We start from the raw sequence: 14348 nt of genomic DNA, 5'->3' as shown, positions 1-14348 counted from the left end.
ACAACGCCAGTTCTGAGTAAGTTAAGGGATTAATTACTTGGATTTAAAGGTGGGATTAGAGATAACGAAACTTTGACGCGATCTTTGTGAGTCGATTGAATTGCTAGTTAGGGTTAGTTCGAGAGAATAATTCTACAAAATTACTGCTTTTAATCGAGAGATAATTGTGGTAACAAGAGAACTCACGACAAGTGGAGAATAACTCGGGGTGATTATAGCGAACACATTAAGCATTCATCCTAATAATTGAGAAAATCATAATCGTAGGCTTTTTTCTATTCAATTCACATATTTCTCTTTAGTTGATATGTTGCTTTAGTATTTTTTAGTTAAGTAGTTTAAAACAAAAATCTCAATGTTAATAACTCGAAAATTATTTGAACTAATTTTCTTAGTGATATTAAATAGTTATAGCTAAGCCTTAGTTTACCGTGTGATTCGACTCCGAACTTTAAGACTGGATTATATTTGCAACGACCACTTAGTCCTTTTTATAAGACATAATTGGACTTGATCAAATTTTAGAAAGGAAGAAACGGGAAAAAAATGGGTACAACGGTAGTTTAATGCATTATTTTTTTGTATATAAATAATAGATTGTATATCAACTTGTAATTAAGTTGACACTTCGAGGTTAAATAAGTTTCAAAAGTAATACATAAATTAGTAAAAATCCCATTTTTTAAAATTCTTTTTTATTAAAAGAGAAATACATTGCCCTTCCCGCATAAAAAGGGGTTTCCTTTCCAAATGGTTTGACCTTTTTCTCCTTAAGGACTTAACTACGCAGCGCGGCGAGGTTTTAGCAGGGTTTGGTTCCGCCATCGTCATTGGAAACTCAAAGTGCCTCCCGCAGCTTGTTTATGTTCAACTCTACTAACACAGCATTGGCGTTGCCATGGTTCTATCAAACAAGAAGTTGAAACAAAAAGTAAGAGCAGCTAATGCTGAACTGCTAGCTGCATCGGAGTCGGAGCTTAAAAGAAATTCCACCAACGTGGAAGACCCAAATCCAAAATCCCTCAAATCTCTTCTAGATTCAGTGACTCAGAAGTCCAGATTATCCAAGAGGGATAAGCGTAGAGAAAAGACACTTACTTCTCAAGAAGAAGAAGAAGAAGAAGGTGGGCCACCGGAGCAGAAGAAAGGAAAAAATAAGAAGAGGAAGAGACATGAAAGCGAGGAGAATGGGGATCTGAAGACAGAGAAAAAGCCTATCAAGAAAAAGAAGAAGAAGAAGAAGAAGAAGAAGAATAAAGGGAAGCAGAGCTTAGAAGATAGGGAAGTGAAGGAGGGTGTGACTTTTGGGGATGGAGGAAATGGAGAAGCAGAAGCAGAAGCAGAAGCAGTGGAGCCTAGTAAAAGCGTTGAAAGGTATGAAATACTGAAATTCCTCACTTTGCCATATTGGCCTTGTTTTTCTCTTCTGGAATGGTTTTACAAAGGAGTAGCAATGTTGCTTTGTGATTTTTAAAAAAAAAACTTTTTATGCTTTAGTAATTTAAATAGTAAAACTGTTGGTCTATGTTTGGTCCGTGGTTTTGCGCATGACAATTAAAATAACCATTCCTATCATAAAAGGAGAATTTCCTCTTGTGAAGATGCTGAACTTACGTAGTAATTCGGAGTATTGGAGACTTAAGGATTTTTCTCCAAAAAGGAAGGCTCGAATCATCAGAATCCTCGCGTGGCGGATGGGCTCCTTCTTTCCACAATCTAATATCCATTGATTGTAGATGCAGATAGTAAACACTAGCTGTTCTCTCTATGAACCAAAAGTGAGTTTCCTAACACCCATAGTGGTGTTTATACAAACTACACTATAGGAGCTAGGGTTAGACCTAATGGGTCGGCTAATTATTAATTAGCCAACACCCTGATACGTAATTGGATAAAAAATATGGTTATAACAAAATTACATGAATAAAAAAAGATAGAAAATTAGGGTTTAAAATAGTGAAAGACAAGAATTTAACTATAAGGATGTGACATCTCTAGATTCAGATTCGGTTACACTCCCACTGTCTTGCAGCCCTACGAACACACAACTTGTTGAGGTCTCAGAATATCTAATTAAATACTCTTTCTTCCCCTTGGGCCAATTTGCCATATTTATGAGAGGAATCGTGAACATAAGCTGCACATCCCCAAGGTCTCAAGACACTTAAGTCGGGTTTTCTACCAGTACATAACTCATATGTCACTAGCATAAGATACACGAATTACCTTCTGGGAGCCAATCTTAGGTGCCCTCCTTGGTTGAGTGCATTCACTAGAGTAGGACCCATTTGGTCACAATTGTAGCACTTCATTTTTGTCATGTTTTTCTTTTTTTCATGTTTCTTCTCGCATTTTGAGGCTTTTTGTTTGGTTGACCCTTGCCTTTCCAGTTCCCTTTGGCTTTACGTTTAAAATCCCCTCGAGCTAGATGTTGCAGACATATGCACCTCTGCACTATGTTTGCTAGCCTCAAGCCGTTCTTTTTCCCGCTCACAATACTCTCATCATGAGTTAGGTGCATCTTCATATGCTCCCAACTCTAAGGTAGGGAACGAGTGACTGCTTTGACTTGTTGCTCATCAGTCAACTTATGGCTCGCATCTGCCAACTCATTTATCATATTTGACATTATCCTTTGGTGCTTCCTCATGTTGTGCTCTGGGCACTTCTTATAGGTGTCAAATTTGATAGTGAACGACCTAAGTGATGTAAAAGAAGAATCTATGTTAAATTTTATTAATTTTGGCCAAGATAATGTTTTAAGAGCTCAAGTCCAAACATATGGACTTATTTTCAAGAAGCGCAAGAAGTCCAAGAAGCTCAAGATTGATTTCAAGAAGCCAAGATTCTTTCCTTCTAAAAATAGGATTTATTTTATTCCTTTTAGAATAAAATTTTTCCTTTTAGTAGGATTCTAGTTTCTTTTCCTTCTAGAATAGGGATTTTACTTTCCTTGTCTTTAAATATTTTATTTCCTTATTAGAGTAGGAATTGTAATCATCAAGTAAGAGACCCTAGTCCTATATAAAGGGTTCTCATGCCTTGTAAAAAGAAATTCATGTTTTAAAGACAAGGAAAGTAAAATCCCTATTCTACAAGGAAAAGACTAGAATCCTACTAAACGGAAAATTCTTATTCTAAAAGGAATAAAATAAATCTTATTTCTAGAAGGAAAGAATCCTGGCTTCTTGAAATCAATCTTGAGCTTCTTGGACTTCTTGCGCTTCTTGAAAATAAGTCCATATGTTTGGACTTGAGCTCTAAAATATTATCTTGGCCAAAATTAATAAAATTTAACATAGATTCTTCTTTTACATCACTAAGTCTAGCAACCGTAGTGCTACCTAACTTAGCTTTCAGAGCATCCCACAAATTCTTAGCAATTATGTGGGTCTTGAATTCCCTCCTGATATCATCATCCATGCTGCTCAGCGACGTAATGCAAGCTAGATTCTTTTTCTTCCAAGTAGTATAAGCCTCATGATCACGCGTATGCTGGACCGTAATGCCCTGCTCAGGCTCATCCATGACAGTGTTTAGAGTCTGAAGAACCTCTTGTTCTTCCGGCACTGTGAGAATGCACGGGAGAAAAATATTATTGAATAATAATGACAATGATACACTGAGCCCTATATATATACAATACATGTCCTACTCCTAATACATATGGGATTAGGGTTATATACTACTATTTATACAATGAAACTAACACTCCCCCTCAAGTTGGTGCATATAAATCATATGTACCGAGCTTGTTACATATATAACTAATACGAGGACCAGTGAGGGACTTGGTGAAAATATCAGCAAGCTGATCATTTGACTTTACAAATTTTGTAGCAATATCTCCCGAGAGTATCTTTTCTCTAACAAAGTGACAGTCAATCTCGATGTGTTTAGTTCTCTCATGGAACACTTGATTTGACGCAATATGAAGAGTAGCTTGATTATGACACACAGGTCCCATCTGACTAATCTCACCAAATTTCAACTCCTTGAGCAACTGTTTGATCCAAATTAGCTCACATGTGGCCATAGCCATTGCTCGATATTCTGCTTCTGCACTAGACCGAGCAACCACATTCTGTTTCTTGCTCTTCCAAGATACCAAATTTCCTCCTACTAAGACACAATATCCAAACGTAGAATGTCTATCAGAAGGTGATCCTGCCCAATCAGCATCTGAGTATCCAACGATCTGCTCATGGCCTCGATCTTCAAACAATAAGCCTTTGCCTGGAGCTGATTTTATATACCGAAGAATGCGGACAACTGCATCCCAATGACTATCACAGGGAGAATCCATAAACTGACTCACAACACTCACAGGAAAGAAAATGTCAGGTCTAGTCACTGTGAGGTAATTTAATTTACCAACCAACCGCCTATATCTTGTAGGATCGCTAAGAGGCTCCCCCTGTCCTGGCAGAAGTTTAGAATTCGGATCCATCGGAGTGTCAACAGGTCTACAACCTGTCATTCCTATCTCCTCAAGAATATCTAAGGCATACTTCTGTTGTGAGATCACAATACCTGAGCTAGACTGAGCGACCTCAATACCTAGAAAATACTTTAATCTGCCAAGATCCTTAGTTTGAAAGTGCTGAAAGAGATGTTGCTTCAACTTACTTGCCGGTTATAACAATATCGTCAACATAAACGACCAGATAAATACAGAGATTTGAAGTAGAATGTCGATAAAATACAGAGTGATCAGCTTCACTACGAGTCATGCCAAACTCCTGAATAAATGTGTTGAACTTACCAAACCAGGCTCGAGGAGACTGCTTTAGACCATAGAGGGACCGACGCAACCGACATACAAGGCCACTAGACTTCCCCTGAGCAACAAAACCAGGTGGTTGCTCCATATAAACCTCATCCTCAAGGTCACCGTGAAGAAAAGCATTCTTAATGTCCAACTGATAGAGAGGCCAATGGCGAACAACAGCCATGGATAGAAAAAGATGGACTGATGCAATTTTAGCCACGGGAGAGAAAGTATCACTGTAATCGAGTCCAAATATCTGAGTATATCCTTTGGCAACAAGACGAGCCTTAAGTCGATCAACCTGGCCATCTGGACCAACTTTGACTGCATACACCCAACGACAACCAACAGTCGATTTACTTGAAGGAAGAGGAACAAGCTCCCAAGTACCACTCGTATGTAAAGCAGACATCTCGTCAATCATAGCCTGTCGCCATCCGGGATGAGATAGTGCTTCACCTGTAGACTTAGGAATGGAAACAGAGGACAAAGATGACACAAATGCACAATCGGATGATGAGAGACGATGGTAACTTAAACCGATATAATGAGGATTAGGATTAACTGTGGACCGTATACCTTTCTGTAGTGCAATCGGTTGATTAAGAGGAGACAAGTCCACAGTAGTAGCAGGGTCAGGTGCAGGACGTGAATAAACTGGGCCTGATGCTGGGGGCGGACGACGATGACAAGTCAGGAGTGGTGGAGCTGTAGAAGGTTGAACTCGACTAGGTGGTGGCATTGGAGCTATAGTTGGTGGAACTGGACTAGGTGGTGGCACTGGAGCTAGAGTTGGAGGAACTAGACTAGGTGGTGGCACTGGACTCGGTGGTGATACTGGAGCTATAGGTGGTAGAGCTGTAACTGGAACTGTAGGCGGTGGAGCTATGGAGGAAGATGAATGGGAGATAGGAATTGAATCTCCAAAAGAAGGAACATGTAGCACCTCAGAAATATCTAAGTGATTAACTGGACCTGTGAAGTATGATTGGGTTTCAAAGAAGGTAACATCAGCAGACATAAGAAATCGCTGAAGGTCAGGAGAATAACATCGATATCCCCTTTGCGTTCTCGAGTAACCCAGAAATATGCACTTAAGAGCACGAGGAGCTAACTTATCTTTTCCTGGAATAAGGTCATGAACAAAACACGTACTCCCAAAGACACGGGGTGGAAGAGAGAACAAAGGTAAGTGGGGAAACAAGACAGAGACTGGAACTTGATTTTGGATAGCTGAAGATGGCATACGATTAATAAGATAACAAGATGTAAGAACTGCATCCCCCCAAAAATGCAGCGGAACATGAGATTGTATGAGTAGGGTACGAGCAGTTTCAATAAGATGTCTATTCTTTCTTTCAGCTACCCTATTTTGTTGGGATGTGTACGGACAAGATGTTTGATGAATAATCCCATGAGAGTTCATAAATTGCTGAAACGGGGAAGACAAATACTCTAGGGTATTATCACTACGAAATGTGCGGATAGAAACGCCAAATTGATTTTGAATTTCAGCATGGAAGGTTTGGAAAATAGAAAACAACTCAGATCGGTTTTTCATCAAAAATATCCAAGTGCACCTGGAATAATCATCAATGAAACTGACAAAGTAGCGGAATCCTAAGGTAGAGCTAACCTGACTAGGACCCCAAACATCTGATGGACTAAAGTAAAAGGTGACTCTGCTCGATTGTCAAGACGCCGCGGGAAATGGGAGCGGGTATGCTTACCGAGCTGACATGACTCACACTCTAGAGTGGACAAGTGAGATAAGCCAGGTACCATTTTCTGAAGTTTTGACAAACTGGGATGTCCTAACCGTTTATGTAATAAATCTGGTGAATCAGTAACGGGAGAAGTTATTGGAGGAAGACAAGATGCGAGTCCATGTGATTTTGCAAGGATAAGGTAATAAAGTCCATCTGATTCACGTCCGGTACCAATGATCCGCCCTGTACTGCGTTCCTGTATAAAAAACAAGGTCATCAAGAAATAGAACAGCAGATTTAAGTGATTTGGCTAAGCGACTAACGGCTATGAGATTAAAAGGACTACCAGGAACATAAAGAACCGAGTCTAAAGGTAAGGAAGTAAGTGGACTTGCTTGACCTATTGCAGTTGCCATGGCTTGAGATGAGACCCATTGGCCATTGTGAATATGAGATACTAGTGAAAAGAGATTTGTTACCAGAAATATGATCAGAAGCACCTGAATCAATGACCCAAGACTCAGAAGGTGAAGATTGAGAGACACCAGTCATGCTACTATTTGTTGGAACCACGGAGGTTAATCCTGAAGATGTCTGTTTTCGTGCTTTGTACTGAAGGAACTCAATCTAATCCGGTAAAGAAACCATCTGGATTGGATTTATTGCATTTAATCCAACGGATTGTGAGTTAAAGGCTTCCGATACGAATTCCATTATAATATCGTGCCAGAAAAAGCAGAAATTTTCTGGGGATCACTGTAGCTGCCGGGAAAATTACTGTAGCTGCCGGAAAAAATTCAAAGTGGTCGGAATTGAAAAATAAAATTATGGATAGGCTCGGAATTTGAGGGCGATCCAACTGCCCTGAAGGAACTTTGTCAAAAAATGGCCGGAAGTGGGCGTACGCGCCGGCGCGTGGGTGTCACTCGCTCGCCGGAAAATTTCTTCTGCCGGCGCGTGTGGGCGCGTGGTAGCTTTTCTGCCGGAGAAATTTTAGAGGGTTGGTCGCCGACGAGTGATCTACCTCGTGGTGGTGTTGGTTTTTGCACAACACCGATAGAAAGTGACTTGATTACGGGCAGCCTTCTAAGTCGCCGGAAAATTGCACGGCGACGAGGTCTTTCTTCCCGGAAGTCGCTGGAATGATGCACAGCGATAGGTTTCTCACTAATGCTCTGATACCATGTGAGAATGCACGGGAGAAAAATATTATTGAATAATAATGACAATGATACACTGAGCCCTATATATATACAATACATGTCCTACTCCTAATACATATGGGATTAGGGTTATATACTACTATTTATACAATGAAACTAACAGGCACATATTGCAGTTTCATGCTCCAAATCTCATAATTGTCGCCGTTGAGCTTTTCGCCTTTGTTAAGCTCTGCAACAATGTTCTCTGAATCAGTAGACATGGTTTCTTGTGGAAAACAAAAGTTCTACACATTTGAAAAACATAGGGTTTTAACAATTAGCATATAACACGCATGTTTATTGTTTTGCATACATTGAAATGTGTCTGGCAAATTGAAAAAATTAATACACGAACATAAAATTCCCAATTATTGTCTATGGATTGATGTTTAAATGCAAATTAGCTGAATCAATTCAAGCCAAATCACGAAATAAAAATATTCCAACAAATATTTTTATTTCTAAACTAAGCAAGCAGTATATATAAAAAAAAAATACATGTCACTTATAAATAATATATTATTCTAGGTTTACATTTAAATCAACAAAATAATTCATTAGATCTGGAAAAATCATTTTTTATATATTTCCAAGAACAAATCAAGGAAAAATCCAATATTTATGCCTAATTTCACTTAGAAAATAGGATATTTATTTTACATGGAATATAGGGAGAGCGAGTCACATAGACATATTCTCTAGATCATATAATAATTTTTCATATTTTTTATTTTTCGAAAATATTGCAAAAAATAATTATTGGGGAATTAGCAATTTCAGAGTGGTATTATTGCAGAAAAAATATTTTCCAGATTCAAAAAATTACACAAAAATATGAAAAAATCAGAAATTAAATTACGAGCAAAATAGGAAAAATTCATAGAAAACGGAACCCTGGGGACGCCGCACGCACCCTGCGCGCGTTGCTGCAACTGGGCTTCGCCAGGCCACGTGCATGGTCGACGAGTTTGACCCGACCCAGAACCAGAAAATCGGGTTTTGATAATTCCGCTAAACAGTGAGGGATTTTTTCCGGCATGTCGATTCATAATTCTAGCCAAGAAACATGTTTTTTGGCCAAATTATTTTGATTGAAATATTGACTAAAATCCTAAACGTGTTTAAGGACCGGTTAGGACAACTTATTCCACGAAAAACAAACTAAATTTGATCCCTGCGATCAAAATTAATTGTTTTTCATTCAAAGAAACCTTGATCAGATTTTCGTTATAATCAAATCTTTTTTCCGAATGAAAAACACAATTGATGAATTATTTTTTCTTAAGTTACTTATTACAACAATTTTCATAATAGATTTTGCATATAAATTATGAAACATGAATAATTGAATTTTAGGGTTAAACTAGTTTTTTATGAAACCCTAACATTTAAAACTTACATTACTCACAAACTGTAAGGCCACATTTTGTGTTCTATATATCATCGGAAAGCTCTCGACGAGATCTTTAAAAGTCCTAAGGTGTTTCACACACAAAACAAGTAGTGTTGAAGATAAAATAATGCAAGAAAGATACGGGTTTAACATGAAAAAACCTAGAATTAATATACTATGCAAAAAAATGAATTACACGACCAGAAAACGAGTCAGTTGGCTCTGATACCAGTGTAGTAATTCAGAGTATTGAAGACTTGCAGATTTTCGCCAAATGAACGCGGATCGAGTGCAACAACCTGACTTGAATCACCGGTCGTCGAGAATCCTCACGTGGCAAATGGACTCCCTATTTCCACAGTCTAATTAGCCGTTGATTGGAGATGCAGTTAGTAAACCCTTCGTTCTCTTTGTGAACAAAAAGTGAGTCTCCTACCACACATAGTGGTGTTTATGTAGACTACACTATAGGGGCTAGGGTTAGACTTAATGGGCCAGCTAATTATTACTTAGCCAACATCCTTTATGGGTGTACTGGCCCAAAAGGCTAATTTTTACTAACAACTTATGTAGCGCACAAGATGGCTAATGTTTATTTGATTTTAATATTACCGTTATTTCTTATCAACCTGACATAGCTTTTGGTTTGCTGGAGTGCCAATTCAAAGGCCTAGGTAGGTCTTATTTTGACTGCGATCGATTGTTCGAATCTATTACGGACAGTGCAAAACTATGTGCGCACACAACTGGAAAAGGAAAAAAAAAAGAACTAAAGGAGCTTGGAATTGATGGTCTATGGTAGATGAGTACTCCTCAATTGCATTGAACTCTTGTTTTTGGCTGTGGGCATGGACTTTTTTCATGACTTTTTGTTTGAACTATGTTTTTGCAGTCATGTGTACAACTCTTATCCATTGCATGATTTCAGATGTACTCTTTCATATTCTTCTTCGTTTTTGACAACAATGTTGCTCTGGCGATGTGCTTGTTTATTCCAGGGAAGAAAGCAGCGATATTTCTAGAAAAGTTTATGTTGGAGGAATTCCTTATTATTCCACTGAGGACGATATTAGGAGTTACTTTGAAGGTTGTGGCACCATTACAGAGGTTGATTGTATGAATTTCCCTGACAGCGGAAAGTTCAGAGGAATTGCCATTATCACTTTTAAGGTAGATTCTTTAGGTGAATTCTGTATTCAAATAGTGTTTAATGGTGTCCTTTGCACTATCTTTGGAGATTATTGCTTAAAGGTTTTGGATGTGTTTTTTACCATGCAATTGTGTGACAAAGTTTTGAAGTATGTGACGATGCACACTTTTCAGGCTGAAGAACTAATTTTTGTTCGACAGTCCATTTGATAACTAAATGAGATGGAAAGTATTCCACGGAAAATTCATCTCTTAGCACTAGGATTGTCAGTGGTCCACCTTATCTGTTACAAAAATATCAACTAAGTCATATAAGACGAGTATTAAGAAGGTTAAATCTATCAGATAATTGACAAGCATCTCTTTGAAGCAATGAATTAGCTTGGATGTGCTTTGTTCACGTAAATATTTGCTTACCAGTATTGATCCCTGCTTACCTTGCATCGGCTGCAATATGCTAAAGGCATAAATGAAATTCTTGATTTGCTCTTATGATCGTATGTTTTTTTTATAGCTTACATGAGCTGGTACAAGAAATCCCATTTCTTGAAACTTGCTAAATGTCAACTGTCAAGAATGTTCATATGTAGCAAAAATGGATAGAAATCCTATAAGTCAAAATTGTCAAGCATCCATTCTTGAAGGCATATGGAGAACTGGATTGTGAAAATATCAACTATGATATTTATGGAGAAGGTTAAATCTGTCAGATAATGGCTAAGCATCTTTTTGAAGCATTGGATTAGCTTGGATGTGCTTCGGTCATGTAGCTCTTTTGCTGACTTATACTGGTCGCTGTCCCTTGCATTGGTTTCTCATTTATGAAGGCATACATGAATTTTTTTAATATGTTCCACTGATTTTATGTTTTTATAGCTTCCATAAGCTGGTTTAAGAAATCCCATTTCTTGAAACTTGCTAAATATCAAGCATGTTCAGGTGTGGCAGAGATGGATAGAAATCCTATGAGCCAAAATTTAGTGTAAGTTGAGGCAAACTGCATGATGACTGTTCTCGTTATTGGCATTGACTACCCTATAACATTTTTCTTATGAAGAAATATTTGAATGCATTTATTTGTTCAATTGTGTACACGGAATTGTCTTGTTTTTTTACTGTTGCTAATTGTCAAGTAAATTACAAGGTCCCTCTTACCTTGTCTTGCACTACCTGCTTCCTACTCCCTACTCCTGAAATCTCACATGCATCCTGCACTCTCTAGCTGATAAGTATATGTAGTTATCAAGCCTATAGCCAGGTCAACTGACTTCATTTGCTGTTTTTACATGAGGCTTTACAAGCACACATTTTTTAGGAAACATACTATTCTTAAAAAATAATGCGTAAAATTGGGAAAGAGGAAATGACAAATTAAAGGAAAAAGGAAAATTTGTCCAAAACAAAAAATAACAGCTTATCCCAGATGTTCTCTCTCCTGCACCAATAAAGACCGATCGATTTTACTCAGGCGCTCTTGCCATCTGACAATCTCTCTTACCCTTTCTCTTTCATCCGCTCACCAGTGACTGCCTCTTCTCCTCTTGGTACATGTACTGCTGTTTATACTCTCATTTCATCCGCTTCCAAAAATATGACTCAAGGAAAAGCATGCAATATTCTCAGTGATTGTTTTGTCTTTATTTATAGGTCATAGCAAAATAAGAAGCAAGAAAGGGATATTATTATTTATGTAGAATCTTCATCTGTTCTTCTTTCGAAACCAATCTGTAAACTGTCTATTTGCATGGGTCTTCTTTGTCTGTTTTAGTCAAATCAAGATTATATTTTTCTCTTATCTAGTTTGTTTGAAAGTAACAAATTTTACCTTATCTTTTGATTCATTCTACTAAATTGACTCGCGTTGCATGTGGCAGATTCAAATGGTAGCTTTCAATCTCATTCCTTTTCTTCCATTGCGCTATTCCCTGAAAGATTTTGGATAATGATGCTTTGTGTGGGTTTCACATTTGTAGCTCCCTTTTTCTTTTCTGGCACTTGTTTTGAAGCTTATTTTCTGATTCTGTTCCACGTGCCACATTACTTGTTTACTGCTTGAATCTCATGTGTTTCTTCTGATTCTTAATCTTGAAAAGGTTGGACGGCTTAGTAGTTTTCTGTACTCTTCCTTTTCTTTTCCGTGCTATGTCTCTTAAAATGTTCTATCAGTCATTACAGTATTTTGAGAATAATTTCACTGAGTGAAAACTGGAGAAATAGAGGGTGTTGGAGTTCCATCTAGAAACCTCCCAACCTTCAATAGGGTGGCTGGCTGAACCTAATTCAGAGTTCTGTATATTACTCATTAATTAATATTAAAAAAATGCTACTTTGGAAGGTATTTTCTCCAAAGAGTGTAGAAATTCTGCAAAACCAATCTCATTTGTGTTTGAAATTGTTCCTTCTTCTTATACGACGACTAGTCTTAAAGTCCAACTATTAGCAGCTGTCTTCCATGTAGCTTTCTGCAAAGTTTTGCTCTTGATATGTCAAGCATCTTGAATTGGTTATTTTTGTTTGCCCCCTTTTTTTAATCATTTATTTTATTTATTTATTTGAGAGGAGCGGCAAGAGTTCAAGTTACCCACTTTCACACGGTTACAAAGTGCAATGCTTGTCTGGACAATTACCTAGCTTTGCATTTGATAGATGTCTTATCACCTAAGCCAACTCATATAATTTCTCCTTCAGACCCTTGGTTGGGTTTCCTTAGAAATTTGTTAGTGGGAGTGTGTTTCTCACTAAATTCCTTTTCCAGACTGAAGCAGCTGCTAAGAGAGCCATGGAACTGGATGGTTCTGATATGTAAGTGCAATCATGTATTTATTCGTTGAGAAAGTTAATTTTGTGTCGCTTCTCATTAACACTTGTATCTTCTTCCAGGGGTGGACTATTTCTGAAAATCCAGTCATACAAGTCAGCTAGAGCAAACAAAGCATCCAACTTCTCGCCAAACATGGTGGAGGGGTATAATAGGGTATATGTGGGTAACTTATCATGGGATGTAACAGAGGATGACTTGAAGAAACTTTTTTCAGATTGCAGCATAAGTTCTATCCGATTTGGTGAAGATAAAGAAACAGGAGAATTTCGGGGCTACGCACATGTGGATTTTGCTGATAGCGTCTCTGTAAACACGGCATTAAAGTTGGATCAAAAAAATGTCTGTGGTAGACCTGTTAGAATAAGTTGTGCTGTTGCAAAGACAGGAGCTGTAAAGAAAGGCGGAGCGACCAATTCAAGACCTATGCCCAAAAACGAAAATGCGGATAGTGCTACAACAAGCACTGTCAGCGCAAAGATTAGGAGGCGGACATGCTACGAATGTGGAGAGCGCGGCCACCTTTCATCTTCTTGTCCAAAGAAACAAGAAGTTGATCCGACGAAACAAGTTGCTAATTGATTTTATTGGAGACCTAATTATTCACAATTTTTTACTTGACCTGTGCTCACAGTTCTGTTGTTCATTTTTATCTTCTTAGACGACAGTTTTAGAAGTCCATTGGTTCCTAATTTTGTCTTCGTTTTCTAGAAATCTTCAGCTGATGTTGTGGGGTGCAGATTCATAATAGGCATATAGAAATTATTGTACGTCAAATAACATCAAGTGTTGGTTTCAGAAGATGGAATGTCTAATGTTTTTTCACCCGGAGAACTTATTGGATTGTTGCGAGCAGAGAACTTATTGGATTGTTGCGAGCAGAATGAATGGGGCGCGCTTTGGAAGAAGTGATCTGTTATCGAGTTGTCTTATTGGGAATAACAAGAGCATCACCCAATACTCAAAGTTTCATATATGAAGCGAGTTTTCAAGAAACTGCTTGAGTTTAAGCAAACGCGGCTCTTCGGGGTCGTGTCGATTGGTTGAAAGGCCTGAAAGAGAACGTTGTTGGGGTGGGGGGGGGGGTGGGGGTGGGGGTGATACCCGTTGGTACCGGATTCAAGGATTAGTGCACCCTTAAAAACAACATAACAATATTCCTTTGGGAACGAAAAAAAAAAAGAATCTATTTGAGGGGGAGATGAGAGATATTGTGATAGCTTATCAAGTAATCCCAATATAAACTTTCAGTTTTCACTGCCGCAAAGCAGAAAATAGAAACATGTGCTATAGTTTAGTTCGA

At 38.2% G+C, this 14348-nt stretch overlaps 1 protein-coding gene across 1 annotated transcript; it reads left to right on the top strand.

The window, feature by feature from the left end:
* The first annotated feature begins 747 nt into the window (after positions 1–747).
* On the top strand, positions 748–13881 carry LOC109243596 (protein gar2). The gene is made up of 4 exons (XM_019410550.1): positions 748–1374; positions 10077–10248; positions 12983–13029; positions 13108–13881. Exons 1-4 carry the CDS (start codon positions 899–901, stop codon positions 13625–13627), a joined length of 1215 nt encoding a protein of 404 aa, XP_019266095.1. The 5' UTR covers positions 748–898; the 3' UTR covers positions 13628–13881.
* Positions 13882–14348: the final 467 nt, after the last annotated feature.

The sequence above is a fragment of the Nicotiana attenuata genome, unplaced genomic scaffold (genome assembly GCF_001879085.1).
Source record: "Nicotiana attenuata strain UT unplaced genomic scaffold, NIATTr2, whole genome shotgun sequence".
NCBI classification, from domain to species: domain Eukaryota; kingdom Viridiplantae; phylum Streptophyta; class Magnoliopsida; order Solanales; family Solanaceae; genus Nicotiana; species Nicotiana attenuata.
Note: the sequence above shows the minus strand (reverse complement) of the source record. Positions and strands in the feature narration are given on the sequence as shown.

Coding starts and splice junctions, on each gene's coding strand:
- LOC109243596 (XM_019410550.1), top strand. CDS start 899: ATGGTTCTATCAAACAAGAAGTTGAAACAAAAAGTAAGAGCAGCTAAT. Junction 1,375..10,076: donor CCTAGTAAAAGCGTTGAAAG/GTATGAAATACT, acceptor TGTTTATTCCAG/GGAAGAAAGCAGCGATATTT. Junction 13,030..13,107: donor GAACTGGATGGTTCTGATAT/GTAAGTGCAATC, acceptor ATCTTCTTCCAG/GGGTGGACTATTTCTGAAAA.